At 40.9% G+C, this 15959-nt stretch overlaps 1 protein-coding gene across 2 annotated transcripts in view; it reads right to left on the bottom strand.

Annotated features, from left to right (window-relative positions):
• Positions 1 to 239: 239 nt before the first annotated feature.
• The window catches only part of LOC109902241 (receptor-type tyrosine-protein phosphatase U), a 326293-nt gene continuing 310573 nt past the window's right edge, over positions 240 to 15959 (bottom strand). For both annotated transcript variants that reach the window (XM_020498440.2, XM_031786469.1), the window contains 2 exons: positions 5167 to 5302; positions 240 to 1250 (listed from right to left, as the gene is read on the bottom strand). In XM_020498440.2, the coding sequence (XP_020354029.1) occupies positions 1182 to 1250; positions 5167 to 5302 (205 nt within the window). In that variant the 3' untranslated portion in view covers positions 240 to 1181. The remainder of the gene's footprint in view (positions 1251 to 5166; positions 5303 to 15959) is intronic.

Genomic DNA, 15959 nt, shown 5'->3' with positions numbered 1-15959 from the left:
TTCGAAATCATGTTCAATCAATTGAATTTACCACAGGTGGACTCCAATGAAGTTGTAGAAACATCCCAAGGATGATCAATGGAAACAGGATGCACCTGAACTCAATTTTGAGTCTCATAGCAAAGGGTCTGAATACTTATGTAAATAAGCTATTTCCGGTGTTTTTATACATTTGCAAGAAATTCAAGAAAACTGTTTTTGCTTTATCATTATGGGGTATTGTGTGTAGATTGATGAGGGGAAAAAGTATGTCATCCATTTTAGAATAAGGGTGTAACAGAATAAAATGTGGAAAAAGTCAAGGGGTCTGAATACCTTCCAAATGCACTGTACATGTATCAACATGAAGGAGTAGAACAAAGTGAAGACAGGATTCAAGTCAGTCTGTGGGATTGACACAATTAAATTAAGTGACAGGTTAGGCATCCCGTTTGATTGGCATTGGATCAGTCTTATGACATACCAGGTTGGCCCATCACAAAAAGTGGCAAACACATAAAATTGTACTTCTTCCTCCTGTCTCGATGACTCTCATCTATTTATCATAGCACTGCCAAATTGGAAAATGTATTACGCAAAGCACTGTTTTTCATGTAGCCCATTGAAATCATTCCATTGAGTTGTACTATATCTCCCCCAGTGTTAGTGGACGGTAAGGCAGTTTGTGGTAGAGATATCTTGTATTCACCACAGTAGACTGCATTTGCTGTGTCTCTTGGAGAAACCGGAACACTTCCATGTAGAGTCAAATTCTGTTTTTAGTGCCGGACTCTCATCAACAAGACAAAAAACTGCCCGGGCCATCCATGTTTGAAGAAAAATGATGAAAGGCAGGGTAACCACTCCACAGGTACTCTCTCATGTTTCTCCATCGTTGACGACACAGAAACATTTAGCACAAAAGAGCTCCAGTCCAGAGGCAAATACCAAGAACGCACAAAAACTAAGCTGAAAGTATCATACAGGAAAACAACCAACGTCAACAATAAAATGGAGGAAACCACAGCTGTACATTAAAGGGTTAAAAGTGAGGAGCACTTCCCCCTTTTTTGTCTATTGTTGTCCTTCACAACACCTTAGGCACATTAATCCAAACAATAAAGTAAATGTTGAGGGGGTCACAGGGTGTGTAACCCAGTCAGCAGTCACAGCCCACAAGAAGCACCAGCTACGGAACATTGCTATCTCATGCTATCTTCTATGCAGTCCAAGTACTCCAGGATAAGGTCGTAGCAGAATCGGTATTGGTCCTGCAGAATACACACATAAATGCATTAGTTACATAGATCAACAATGGTAGTGATATGTAGGGTTAGGGTCAAATCCATTTAAACTCAGGAACTGAAAAATTTAAAAAGCTTCAATAAAATATATCTTTTAAGTCTTGAATTGAAATTCAATTTCATCTTAGTCCCGATCCCTACTTCGGAATTTAGGCCTTTCCTACTCATGCCTTTCCCACACACCTCTCAGTATTTGGTATTCAGACATAACTTTTTCGGTCAACTAACGCGCTCTGCAGGTGTGGCTACCTTAAGCATTCTGAATAAATGTAATTCTATTGCTGAAAACCCTCCCACTTGCTGAGCCAACAGATTTTCTCATCAAAATTTCATTCAAAAGGGTTTTTAGTACATTTATTGTATCTTAAGTCATCCCGTTAAATAGGGTGCTCCTTTAATACTTTACAAATATATATATATGTAAACGCAACATGCAACAATTTTTAATGGTTTTCCTGAGTTACAGCTCATATAAGGAAATCAGACCCTAATCTATGGATTTCACATGCCTGGGCAGGGATGGGTGGGCCATGGATGGGCATAGGCCCACCCACTTGGGAGCCAGGTTACACATGGTCTGCGATGGTGAGGCCGGTTAGACGTACTGCCAATTTTCTAAAACGACATTGGATGCGACTAATGGTACAGAAATTAACTTTAAATTATCTTTCAGCATGCTCCCTCAAAACTTGAGATATCTGTGTCATTGTGTTGTGTGACTAAACACCACATTTTCAGTGGCCCTTTATTATCCCTAGCACAAGATGCATCTGTGTAATGATCATGCTGTTTAATCAGATTCTTGATATGCCACACCTGTCAGGTGGATGGATTATCTTGGCAAAGGAGAAATGTTCACTAACAGGAATGTAAACAAATTGAGAGAAATATGGAATTTACCTCGCCACTATGGCCTATTTTATTGCCTTACCTCCCTTATCTTACCTCATTTGCAAAACCTGTATATAGACTTTTTCTACTTGTATTATTGACTACAGTCGTGGCCAAAAGTTTTGAGAATGACACAAATATAAATTTTCACAAAGTCTACTGCCTCAGTTTGTATGATGGCAATTTGCATATACTCCAGAATGTTATGAGGAGTGATTAGATTAATTGAAAAGTCCCTCTTTGCCATGCAAATGAACTGAATCCCCCAAAAACATTTCCACTGCATTTCAGCCCTGCCACAAAAGGCCAGCTGACATCAGGTCAGTGATTCTTTCGTTAACACAGGTGTGAGTGTTGACGAGGACAAGGCTGGAGAGTTCGAATAACAGACTGTAAGCTTCAAAAGGAGGGTGGTGCTTGGAATCATTGTTCTTCCTCTGTCAACCATAGTTACCTGCTGGGAAACACGTGCTGTCATCATTGCTTTGCACAAAAAGGGCTTCACAGGCAAGGATATTGCTGCCAGTAAGATTGTACCTAAATCAACCATTTATCGGACCATCAAGAACTTCAAGGAGAGTGGTTCAATTGTTGTGAAGAAGGCTTCAGGGCGTCCAAGAAAGACCAGCAAGTGCCAGGATCGTCTCCTAAAGTTGATTCAGCTGCGGGATTGGGGCACCACCAGTACAGAGCTTGCTCAGGAATGGCAGCAGGCAGGTGTGAGTGCATCTGCACACACAGTGAGGCGAAGACTTTGAGAATGGCCAGGTGTCAAGAAGGGCAGCAAAGAAGCCACTTCTCTCCAGAAAAAACATCAGGGACAGACTGATATTCTGCAAAAGGTACAGGGATTGAACTGCTGAGGACTGGGGTTAACCTCATTTTCTCTTATGAATCCACTTTCCGGTTGTTTGGGGCATCCGGAAAAAGGCGGAGAAGACAAGGTGAGCGCTACCATCAGTCATGTGTCATGCCAACAGTAAAGCATCCTGAGGCCATTCATGTGTGGGGTTGCTTCTCAGCCAAGGGAGTGAGTCACACTCACAATTTTGCCTAAGAACATAGCCATGAATAAAGAATGGTACCAACACATCCCCCCCGAAAGCAACGTCTCCCAACCATCCAGGAACAGTTTGGTGACGAACAATGCCTTTTCCAGCATGTTGGAGCAACTTGCCATGAGGCAAAAGGGATAACTAAGTGGCCCAGGGAACAAAACATTGACATTTTGGGTCCATGGCCAGGAAACTCCCCAACCTTAATTCCATTGAGAACTTGTGGTCAATCCTCAAGAAGCGGGTGAACAAACAAAAACCCACAAATTCTGACAAACTCCAAGCATTGATTATGCAAGAATGGGCTAACATCAGTGGCCCAGAAGTTAATTGTCAGCATGCCAGGGCGGATTGCAGAGGTCTTGAAAAAGAAGGATCAACACTGCAAATATTGACTCTTTGCATCAACTTCATGTAATTGTCAATAAAAGCCTTTGACACTTATGAAATGCTTGTAATTATACTTCAGTGTTCCATAGTAACATCTGACAAAAATATCTAAAGACACTGAAGCAGCAAACTTTGTGGAAATTAATATTTGTGTCATTCTCAAAACTTTTGGCCATGACTTTATGTTTGTTTATTCAATGTGTATCTCTGTGTTGTTGAACTGCTTTGCTTTATCTTGGCCAGGTCGCAGTTGTAAATGAGAACTTGTTCTCAACTAGCCTACCTGATTAAATAAAGGTGAAATATTTTATTTTCTATTTTTTTTTAAACGTTGAAAGAACGGGTTCAGAATATAAGGCATCAATGAAAGAATGCCTTATAAATACATGCATATTCATTCGTCTCCATTTCAGCATCAACTGGTAGATAGAAAAAATACTCTGATCTTGTAGAATATTTCGGTTTCGTAAAGTATTTATGAATCATAAAACCAGGTTTGGAGAGTCTTTACGCAGGAAAGAAAGAAAACAGTGGTTTGATTCAACCTGAAAATTGCCACATTCAGTTCTTCAACCCATGGTAATGTTGGAAGATTAGTGTAGCTATAATTAAAAATAGGGAGAATATCGTTGTCTAGTGCCTACATTAACCATGGAACTGTGTGATGACAAGGTCAAGTATTGCGCCATGCGCTCTAATTCATAATGATTAAATTAGCCTACATGTCTTATTTTATATTATCAACTGTTAGTAATGATCCTCAGCAACAACTGAACGGCCATGAAGCGTTTACAGAGGAAGTAAATGAAAGTAAACAAAACAATGTAATTAAACTGAATAATATGATAGGTTATACTGATATTTAACATGATAGAAATAGGAGACAGAGAAAGTCCGGGTAACCAATCATTATGACATTCAAGAGTGCCCTGCAAGTTAAAAGGCCATACGTTAAATTCTGCATAATGGCACTGCATTTCATAAACTTTACTCTTGCTGCCATATGACTGGTTTCACATTTGTCTCCGGCGATCATAAGGTAAAATATATCTAAAATAAGTGTAATTTATATTTACAATCACCTTATCCAAACAGATTACTTATTAACCTAATTCTTATCAATAGATCTTATCAAATTGTAAATTACACTGCATGGAGAATGTTGTTATTTCCATGGGGAAAACATTTAATAGATTATTTTTCCACTTGGAACTGGTTGGTTCACTAGACCTTATTCATGGTTTCCTCAATCATTGTCTCCTCGCGTGTAAATGTGGTGGAAATATTAGGGAATTAAGTCATGGTCATAATACAGCGTATCTGTAGGCACACCTCTGCCATTCGAGCTCCACCTCGAGCTTATACGAGCTCCACCTCAAACAAATAGTGGGTGAATAGCATGCTATTTTCATGCTAAATGCAAGGTCAGAATACACATAGAGAGAAAAGCGTATAAAAGGGGAATTATGTTCGCTTATCCTGGGACGGAATTCCTAGCAAAAATACTCCAAAGCTAAATTGCAGCCGGGCAGCTCCACTCCACCTACCAGTGACTCCACCATGTTGGGTTTGGAGTTGCGGAGTGTCTTGATGGAGTAGAAGATGTCCACCATGTTCTGGTACTGTATCATCTCCAGCAGGATGGTGCTGGCACAGAATGTCCCACTGCGCCCACCGCCGTTCCTATAAGACAGGGAGGAGTTGTTAGAGAAGGAGGAGTTGAAACACAACCTTCAGTGTTAAGATAGGATTTTAGTATTTAGTATTTATTAGGATCCCCAATTAGCTGCTGCCGAGGCAGCGGCTACTCTTCCTGGGGTCCAAACAGGAAACAACACAACAGATAAAATGCATAATATACATAAATATACATAGCAGAAATACATTTACATTGCAATTTATCCATTCAGCAGATGCTCCTATCCAGTGGCCTACAGCTAGTGCATTCATCCTGACTAGTCTCCCAGTCCCTACAGCTAAAAAAAACATTGCCACAGCATGATGCTGCCACGACCATGCTTCACCGTAGTGATGGTTTCCTCCTCAGGTTTCCTCCTCAGGTTTCCTCTAGACGTGACGCTTGGCATTTAAGCTAAAGAGTTCAATCTTGGTTTCATCAGACCAGAGAAGCTTGTTTCTCATAGTCTGAGAATCCGATGAAAACGTGCTCCAGAATGCTCAGGATCTCAGAGTGAGGCGAAGGTTCACCTTCCAACGGGACAATGACCCTAAGCACACAGCCAAGACAACGTAGGAATGGCTTCGAGATAAGTCTCTGAATGCCCTTGAGTGGCCCAGCCAGAGCCTGGACTTGAACCCGATCGAACATCTCTGGAGAGACCTGAAAATAGCTGTGCAACAGCACTCCCCAACCAACCTGGCAGAACTTGAGAGGATCTGCAGAGAAGAATGGGAGAAACTCCCCAAATACAGGTAGGCCAAACCTGTAGCGTCATACCCAAGAAGACTCGATGCTGTAATCGCTGCCAAATGTGCTTCAACAAAGTACTGAGTAATCTGTCTGAATAGTTATGTAAATGTGATATTTCAGTTGACCAGTTTTATTAAACTAGGAAGAATTTCTAAAAACCTGTTTTTGCTTTGTCATTATGGAGTATTGTGTGTAGATTGATGAGGGAAAAAAACGAATAAGAATTTAGAATAAGGCTACAACGTAACAAAATGTGGAAAAGTCAATGGGTCTGAATACTTTCCTAAGGCACTGTTGATACTGTTGAGTCGTCAACATACATGGACACACAAGCTTTATTCAAGGTCAGTGGAAGGTCATTAGTAAAACATAGAAAACAACAATGGTCCAAGCCAACTGCCCTGTCGTACACCCCACTCAAATGAATTTGCATTAGAGAGGCTTCCATTAAAGAAAACCCTCTGTGTTCTATTGGACAGGTAACTGTCCATCCATGATAAATCAGAGGATGTTAATCCATAACACCTACGTTCTTTCAACAATATGTTATGAACAATGATATCAAAGCCTGCACGGAAGTCTAACAAAACACCTCCCACAATCACATTATTATAATTTTTTTCAGTCAATAATCAGTCATTTGTGTCAGTGTAGGTAGGAGGCATGTTGAGTGTCCTCCCCTATAAGCATAGTCTGTAAGAAAACATCTGCAAAATAACATTGTATTCGGTCGAACACGATTTCTTCCAAAAGCTCGCTAAGCACCGTTAACAAGCTGATTGGTCTGCTGTTTGAACCATTAAAGGGTGCTTTTCTATTTTTCGGCAGCGTAATGACCTTTGCCTCCATCCAGGCCTGAGGGCACACTGTCTTCTAGGCTTAGATTGAAGATGTGGCAAATAGAAGTCGCAATGTATTCCGCTACCAACCTCTGTAATTTACCATCCAGGTTGTCGGTTCCAGGTGGTTTATCCTTATTTATAGATAGCAATGATTTTTTTCTGCTCACTTTGCGGAATTCAAAGCTACAGTGCTTGTGTTTCATTATTTGGTCCATTATGTATGACTGTGAACTCAGCATTTGTTGTTTGAATGTCATGCCAAAGTTAGCTAATCTAGTCAACAAAAAAGGTATTAAAAAGTGGTTGGCAATATCAAAGGGTTATGTTACTTTTAATTTTTTTGAACCAATGACAAAAACCAACACATAAATATATATTTTTTAACAGGGTGCAGGTATGGATTATATGGGTTTATATGAAAACCACACTACAAAAAAACTATATACAATACATATTGTAAGTTCCAAAATACGTATGTGTGCATGTGAGAGTTAGGCTATTTGGAGGGGAGATTACAGAGTAGTTTGGTTCATCAGGCTGACCTCCAGTCTCCGCTTGAAGTTATTGAGGGATGATGATGTTTCAGCAATGTGAAGATAAGAATTCCAGAGTATGTTACCTCTGTATCTGATAGAGAATTGACTATGTGAGGTGCGGCATTGGGGAGGGTGAATTTGAGAATGAACCTGGACGAATCCATTGAAGGGTTTAGGTACATTGTGGGAGGTATGAGTAGTTGTAGATTAAAGTGCATAATTGGCAATATATATTGAGTCTCAGATGGAGTGCAGATGGAGCTAGTTAATTAGAGGTGGTTAGTCTTTTTGTATGATGAGTACTTTGTGTAGGTAGGAGACATACGTACAGTACCGGCCCAGGCAGTACAGTAAATGAGATATGGTTAAATAAAAATATTGTATAGAGTTCGGAAGCAAGCCTGATGAACCAAACCACTAATCGTTCATCACTTTGCTGCAAAAGAATGGAATGATACCATGATACCTTTTCATCAATTAAAACTCTGGAAATGACTTGTTCCATTTCATTTCCACCAATTGAGATGGTGGATCTTTTTTCTGTATAATATTTCTTATTCTTACTAGTGAATACAATAAAGTAGGATTTTTTTTTACATTGAAAGATAATTTGCTCAGAAGATTTGGCCATGACTGAGTTGGCTTTATTAATTAGTGAATAAAAATGATTGTGATAAAATCAAATTAGTATCATCAGCAAAGAAAATGGGAACACAGAAGACACAGCAACAAGGGCATTGATATAGATTAGGAATAACAAAATTCCAATTATCGAACCCTGTGGCACGCCACAGGATATCTTCGCCCTGGTAGATGCAGAGCCGATTGCATAAACATAACTATATATCCAATTATATTTTCACTATATATAAAAGTATGTGGACACCCCTTCAAATTAGTGGATTTGGCTATTTTAGGCCCACCCGTTGCTGACAGGTGAACAAAATCCACAGACAAACATTGGCTATAGAATGGGCTTGCTGAAGAGCTCAGTGACTTTCAACGTTTCACTATCATATGATGCCACCTTCCCAAGAAGTGAGTTTGTCAAATTTCTGCCCTGCTAGAGCTGCCCCAGTCAACTGTGTGGTGTTATTGTGAAGTGGAATCTTCTAGGAGTAGCAATGGCTCAGCCGCAATATGGTAGCCCACACAAGCTCTCAGAACGGGGCCGTGTAAAAATCGTCTGTCCTTGGTTGCAACACTCACTACCGAGTTCCAATCTGTCTCTGGAGGCAACGTCAGCACAAGAACTGTTCGTTGGGAGATTCATTTTGTGCTTCCAACTTTGTGGCAACATTTTGGAGAAGGCCCTTTCCTGTTTCAGCATAACAGTGCCACCATGCACAAAGAGAGGTCCATACAGACATTTTTTTTGAGATCGGTGTGGAAGAACTTGACTGGCCTGCACAGAGCCTTGACCTCAACCCCATTGAACACCTTTGGTGATGAATTGGGAACGCCGACTGCGAGCCAGGCCTAATCGCCAAACATCAGTGCCCAACCTCACTAATGCTGTGGCTGAATGGAATCAAGTCCCGGAACAATGTTCCAACATCTTGTGGAAAGCCTTACCAGAAGAGTGGAGGTTGTTATAGCAGCAAAGGGGGGACCAACTCCATATTAATGCCGACAATTTTTCAACAAACAGACACTAATCTCATCATGACCTGCTGCTGATATCTTTAAGTTACCAATTACCTCCATCACATCAGGAGGATCAAACTGAAGCAGAGAAGGGAAATGTCCCTTAACTTCTTGGTGACAGGGGGGCAGTATTGAGTACCTTGGATTAATAAGGTGCCCAGAGTAAACTGCCTGATACTCTGTCCCAGATTAGTAGTATTGGATAGAAGACACTCTGAAGTTTCTAAAACTGTTTGAATGTCTGTGAGTATAACCGAACTCATATGGCAGGCGAAAACCTGAGAGAAATCCAACCAGGAAGTGGGAAATCTGAGGTTTGTAGTTTTTCAACTCTTTGCCATTCTAATATACAGCGTAAATGGGGTCATATTGCACTTCCTAAGGCTTCCACTAGATGTCAACAGTCTTTAGAACTTTGTTTCAGGCTTCTACTATGAAGGGGGAGAGAATGAGAGGGGATTGAGCCAGGTGTCTGGCAGAGTGCCACAGGCTCATGAGGCGCGGTCACGAGAGAGTTAGCTCTCGTTCCATTGCTTTTCTACAGACAATGGAATTCTCTGGTTGGAACCTTATTGAAGGTTTTTGGCTGCTTTGTTATCTGAACGCTGTACTCAGATTATTGCATGGTTTGCTTTTTCCGTAAACGTTTTTTTTTTTTATCTGACACAGCGGTTAGACTTCTTGACGCACCCATCCCGTTAGCGGGATCATTTTCATCAACATACGCTGAATTGCACAGGGCCAAATTCAAATTAAATTTCTAAAAATATAACATTTTCATGAAATCACAAGTGCAATATTGCAAAACACAGTTTAGCTTGTTGTTAATCCACCTGGCCTGTCAGATTTCAATAAAACTTTTCGGCGAAAGCATAACAAGCGTTTATGTAAGAACATCGCTCTCAGTAGACAAAATATTACAAACAGCTAGCAACCAAGTAGATTGGTCACAAAAGTCAGAAAAGCAATAACTTAAATTGCTTACCTTTGATGATCTTCGGATGTTTGCACTCACGAGACTCCCAGTTACACAATAAATGTTCCTTTTGTTCCATAAAGATTATTTTTATACCCAAAATACCAACGTTTGTTTGTAGCGTCAACGCAAACGGAAATTCCAAATAGTCTTCATAATGTCCACAGAAACATGTCAAACGTTTTTTATAATCATTCCTCAGGTAGTTTTTAAAATATATATTCGATAATATATCAACCGAATGTGTAGCTTTTTCCATAACAGCGCGAGGAACAATGGCCGGTTTACTCAATTGCGCACCAACTCACTCTGAGAGCCCCCACCTCTCCACTTATGCAATGTGATCCTTCACGCTCATTTTTCTAAATAAAAGCCCGACACTATGTCTAAAGACTGTTGACACCTTAGGGAAGCCACAGAAAAAGGAATCTGGTTGATAACCCTTTAAATGGAGGACAGGCACGCATAGGAAGACAGAGGTTTCAAAATAAGAGGCTCTTCCTGATTGGATTATCATCAGGCTTTCGCCTGCAATATCAGTTCTGTTATACTCACAGACAATATTTTTACAGTTTTGGAAACTTTAGAGTGTTTTCTATCATAATCTGTCAATTGTATGCATATTCTAGCATCTGGACATGAGAAATAGGCCGTTTACGTTGGGAACGTTATTTTTCCAAACGTAAAAATAGTGCCCCCTAGCTTCAAGAGGTTAATGTAATCCAAGGGATTTCCATCAGTTTTCTCTATTTCTCTATTTCAAAAAAGTTATTAAACATCAGGATCACTATAGGTCTTACTTCCAACAATAAATTGAGATGGGATAGTTGAATATACCTTTTTCTTTTTCAACAGTTGATTGATTTTCCAAGTTTACTTTATATTATTTAAGGAATTATGGAATTTGGTAGTAAAATATATTTTGGGGGATATCCGAAGTAGGTGAGTAAATGTGACCGACCGCCTCGATTCTTTTACATTGGATAAAAGTTTAGACTCAGAGCTAGAAAATGGAGGAACAACTGTAGTGTACTCTGTAGTGTAATTCTACTTTGAAAGTTGATAAACTTGTAACCTCACTTTTGAGAAAATGGACTTTGAATATTTCGGTACACCTACTTGCGCCTATCAGAGAGGGCTGCCGTGTTCTTAGAAAACTATGGATAATAAAGTTGATGGCTCTCTCGGGATATACTGTCTGAGTCAGTTGGGTTCTCAGTTCATTGTGCAGACAGGAACAAATATCTCTCCAGGAAGAAGAAGGGGGGGTGGTGTATGTTTCATGATTAACGACTCATGGTGTGATTGTGATAACATAGAGGAACTCAAGACATTTTGTTCACCCGACCTAGAATATGTCAATCAAATGCCGACCATATTACCTCCGAAGAGAATTTGTGTATATCCCCCCTCAAGCCGATACCACAACTGCCCTCAAAGAATGTCCCTGGACTTTATACAAACTGGAAACCACATATCCTGAGGTCGCATGTGTAGTTGTTGGGGAGTTTAACAAAGCAAATTTGAGGAAAAGAATGCCGAAATTCAATTATCACATTGACTGTAGTACTCGGCTGCTACAAAACTCGACCACTGCTACTCCAACTTCCGGAATGCCGACAAGGCTCTCCCCCGTTCTCCTTACGGCAAATCTGATCACGGCTCCATTTTGCTCCTCCCTTCCTATAGGCAGAAACTCAAACAGGAAGTACCCATTCTAAGGACAATGCTGGTCTGACCAATCAGAATCCACACTTCAAGATTGTTCTGATCACGTGGACTGAGACATGTTCCAAGTACCCTCAGAGAATAATATAGACGCATATACTGATACGGTGACTGAGTTTATCAGGAAGTGTATAGGAGATGTTGTACCCACTGTGACTATTAAAACCTATCTAACCCAGAAACTGTGGAAAGATGAAAGCATTCGTGCAAAACTCAAGCGCAAAACATTGCATTTAACCATTTAGCAAAGTGTAGTTATTCACTCCGTAAGGCAATCAAACAGACAAAATGTCAGTATAGAGACAGTGGGAGTCGCAATTCAACGGCTAAGATACAAGACTATGTGGAAGGGTCTACAGACAATCACGTACTACAAAGGGAAAACCAGCAATGTTGCGGACACCAACGTCTTGCTTCTGGACAAGCTAAACACCTTCTTTGCCCGCTTTGAGGATAACACAGTGCCACCGACGCGGCCCGCTACCAAGGACTGTGAGCTCTCTTTCTCTGTGGCCGACGTGAGTGACATTTAAACATGTTAAACCTTGAATGTAACCCTAGCTGCATCCTCAGAGCATCCGCAGACCAGCTGGCTGGAGTGTTTACAGATACAGTATACTTCTGTATACTTCCGGCCCTTCTTTGGACACTGTGTTAACAACCCTCCAGGCAAGCTTCAATGCCATACAACTCTCCTTCCGTGGCCTCGAATTGCTCTTAAATACAAGTAAAACTAAATGCATGCTCTTCAACCGATCGCTACCTGCACCTACCCGCCTGTCCAACATCACTACTCTGGACGGCTCTGACTTAGAATACGTGGACAACTACAAATACTTAGGTGTCTGGTTAGACTGTAAACTCTCCTTCCAGACCCATATCAAACATCTCCAATCCAAAGTTAAATCTAGAATTGGCTTCCTATTTCGCAACAAAGCATCCTTCACTCATGCTGCCAAACATACCCTTGTAAAACTGACCATCCTACCAATCCTCGACTTTGGCGATGTCATTTACAAAATAGCCTCCAATACCCTACTCAACAAATTGGATGCAGTCTATCACAGTGCAATCCGTTTTGTCACCAAAGCCCCATATTCTACCCACCATTGCGACCTGTACGCTCTCGTTGGCTGGCCCTCGCTTCATACTCGTCGCCAAACCCACTGGCTCCATGTCATCTACAAGACCCTGCTAGGCAAAGTCCCCCCTTATCTCAGCTCGCTGGTCACCATAGCATCTCCCACCTGTGGCACACGCTCCAGCAGGTATATCTCTCTAGTCACCCCCAGAACCAATTCTTTCTTTGGCCGCCTCTCCTTCCAGTTCTCTGCTGCCAATGACTGGAACGAACTACAAAAATCTCTGAAACTGGAAACACTTATCTCCCTCACTAGCTTTAAGCACCAACTGTCAGAGCAGCTCACAGATTACTGCACCTGTACATAGCCCACCTATAATTTAGCCCAAACAACTACCTCTTTCCCAACTGTATTTAATTTTAAATGTATTTATTTATTTTGCTCCTTTGCACCCCATTATTTTTATTTCTACTTTGCACATTCTTCCATTGCAAAACTACCATTCCAGTGTTTTACTTGCTATATTGTATTTACTTTGCCACCATGGCCTTTTTGCCTTTACCTCCCTTCTCACCTCATTTGCTCACATTGTATATAGACTTGTTTATGCTGCATTATTGACTGTATGTTTGTTTTACTCCATGTGTAACTCTGTGTCGTTGTATCTGTCGAACTGCTTTGCTTTATCTTGGCCAGGTCGCAATTGTAAATGAGAACTTGTTCTCAACTTGCCTACCTGGTTAAATAAAGGTAAAATATATATTTTTTAAATACAGTGGAGCAAAAAAGTATTTAGTCAGCCACCAATTGTGCAAGTTCTCCCACTTAAAAAGATGAGAGAGGCCTGTACATTTCATCATAGGTACACTTCAACTATGACAGACAAAATTAGAATATTTTTTATTTTTTATTTAGTCAGCCACCAATTGTGCAAGTTCTCCCACTTAAAAAGATGAGAGAGGCCTGTACATTTCATCATAGGTACACTTCAACTATGACAGACAAAATTAGAAGAAAAAAAAAAAATTATTTGCAAGTTATGGTGGAAAATAAGTATTTGGTTACCTACAAACAAGTACGATTTCTGGCTCTCACAGACCTGTAACTTCTTCTTTAAGAGGTTCCTCTGTCCTCCACTCGTTACCTGTATTAATGACACCTGTTTGAACTTGTTATCAGTATAAAAGACACCTGTCCACAACCTCAAACAGTCACACTCCAAACTCCACTATGGCCAAGACCAAAGAGCTGTCAAAGGACACCAGAAACAGAATTGTAGACCTGCACCAGGTTGGGAAGACTGAATCTGCAATAGGTAAGCAGCTTGGTTTGAAGAAATCAACTGTGGGAGCAATTATTAGGAAATGGAAGACATACAAGACCACTGATAATCTCCCTCGATCTGGGGCTCCACGCAAGATCTCACCCCGTGGGGCCAAAATAATCACAAGAACGGCGAGCAAAAATCCCAGAACCACATGGGAGGACCTAGTGAATGACCTGCAGAGAGCTGGGACCAAAGTAACAAAGCCTACCATCAGTAACACACTACGCCGCCAGGGACTCAAATCCTGCAGTGCCAGACGTGTCCCCCTGCTTAAGCCAGTACATGTCCAGGCCCATCTGAAGTTTGCTAGAGAGCATTTGGATGATCCAGAAGAAGATTGGGAGAATGTCATAAGGTCAGATGAAACCAAAATATAACTTTTTGGTAAAAACTCAACTCGTCGTGTTTGGAGGACAAAGAATGCTGAGTTGCATCCAAAGAACACCATACCTACCGTGAAGCATGGGGGTGGAAACATCATGCTTTGGGGCTGTTTTTCTGCAAAGGGAACCACTGAACGACTGATCCGTGTAAAGGAAAGAATGAATGGGGCCATGAATCGTGAGATTTTGAGTGAAAACCTCCTTCCATCAGCAAGGGCATTGAAGATGAAACGTGGCTGGGTCTTTCAGCATGACAATGATCCCAAACACACTGCCCGGGCAACGAAGGAGTGGCTTTGTAAGAAGCATTTCAAGGTCCTAGAGTGGCCTAGCCAGTCTCCAGATCTCAACCCCATAGAAAATCTTTGGAGGGAGTTGAAAGTCTGTGTTGCCCAGCAACAGCCCCAAAACATCACTGCTCTAGAGGAGATCTGCATGGAGGAATGGGCCAAAATAACAGCAACAGTGTGTGAAAACCTTGTGAAGACTTACAGAAAACGTTTGACCTCTGTCATTGCCAACAAAGGGTATATAACAAAGTATTGAGATAAACTTTTGTTATTGACCAAATACTTATTTTCCACCATAATTTGCAAATAAATTCATAAAAAATCCTACAAGTATTTCCACTGAAATGTCAAACATGCTAATTGCTAACCCAATTAGCTAACACTTTTACGACACCAATAATCACAAAACATTGATGACTTGATCACAAGATAACACTGTTGAAGGTAATATATTTTTTAAACGCTGATAATACGGGGTGCTACGCAAGTCCTAAACTAAAACATTTTCAATTAAGAATTGTCATTGAACGTGCTTTTTAGTCCAGGAATTGGCTTAGTCTGTGTCTGGGTAACTGGCCCAAAGTGATATATGTCAGACTGCAGAAATCAGGACCAAACATTATACTCAATACTTACTCCATGACTGAATTTTTCCACTGTGGGGAACAAAGTTATCTCTGCCAAGCAAGTGGGAAACAGCAGCCATCTCATGCAACAACAATACATGCATAAGGGGGCTCATCATAAACACAACACATTGGCAGTTTTCAAAATAGCCTACATCAGATTTTATGACATCCCCCAACACAATACGCCTTTTACTATATTGTCAGAAGCATCATCAGACCTCGGAAGTAGCCTATTTCATTTCTCTTTTTCAATGCTCTGGAAACCAATCAGAAAATGCTGTGCTCTAAAGCAGGGTTGAACCAAACTCGGTCCTGGAGCACCCCCTGGGTGCACATTTTGGTTTTTGCCCTAGCACTGCATAGCTGATTCAAATAACCAACTGGTTATTTGAATCAGGTGTATACTGCTAAGGCAAAAACCAAAACACCCAGGGAGCACCGAGTTTGGGAAACCCTGCTCTCAAGATGG

The sequence above is a fragment of the Oncorhynchus kisutch genome, linkage group LG13 (genome assembly GCF_002021735.2).
Source record: "Oncorhynchus kisutch isolate 150728-3 linkage group LG13, Okis_V2, whole genome shotgun sequence".
Lineage (NCBI taxonomy): Eukaryota > Metazoa > Chordata > Actinopteri > Salmoniformes > Salmonidae > Oncorhynchus > Oncorhynchus kisutch.
Note: the sequence above shows the minus strand (reverse complement) of the source record. Positions and strands in the feature narration are given on the sequence as shown.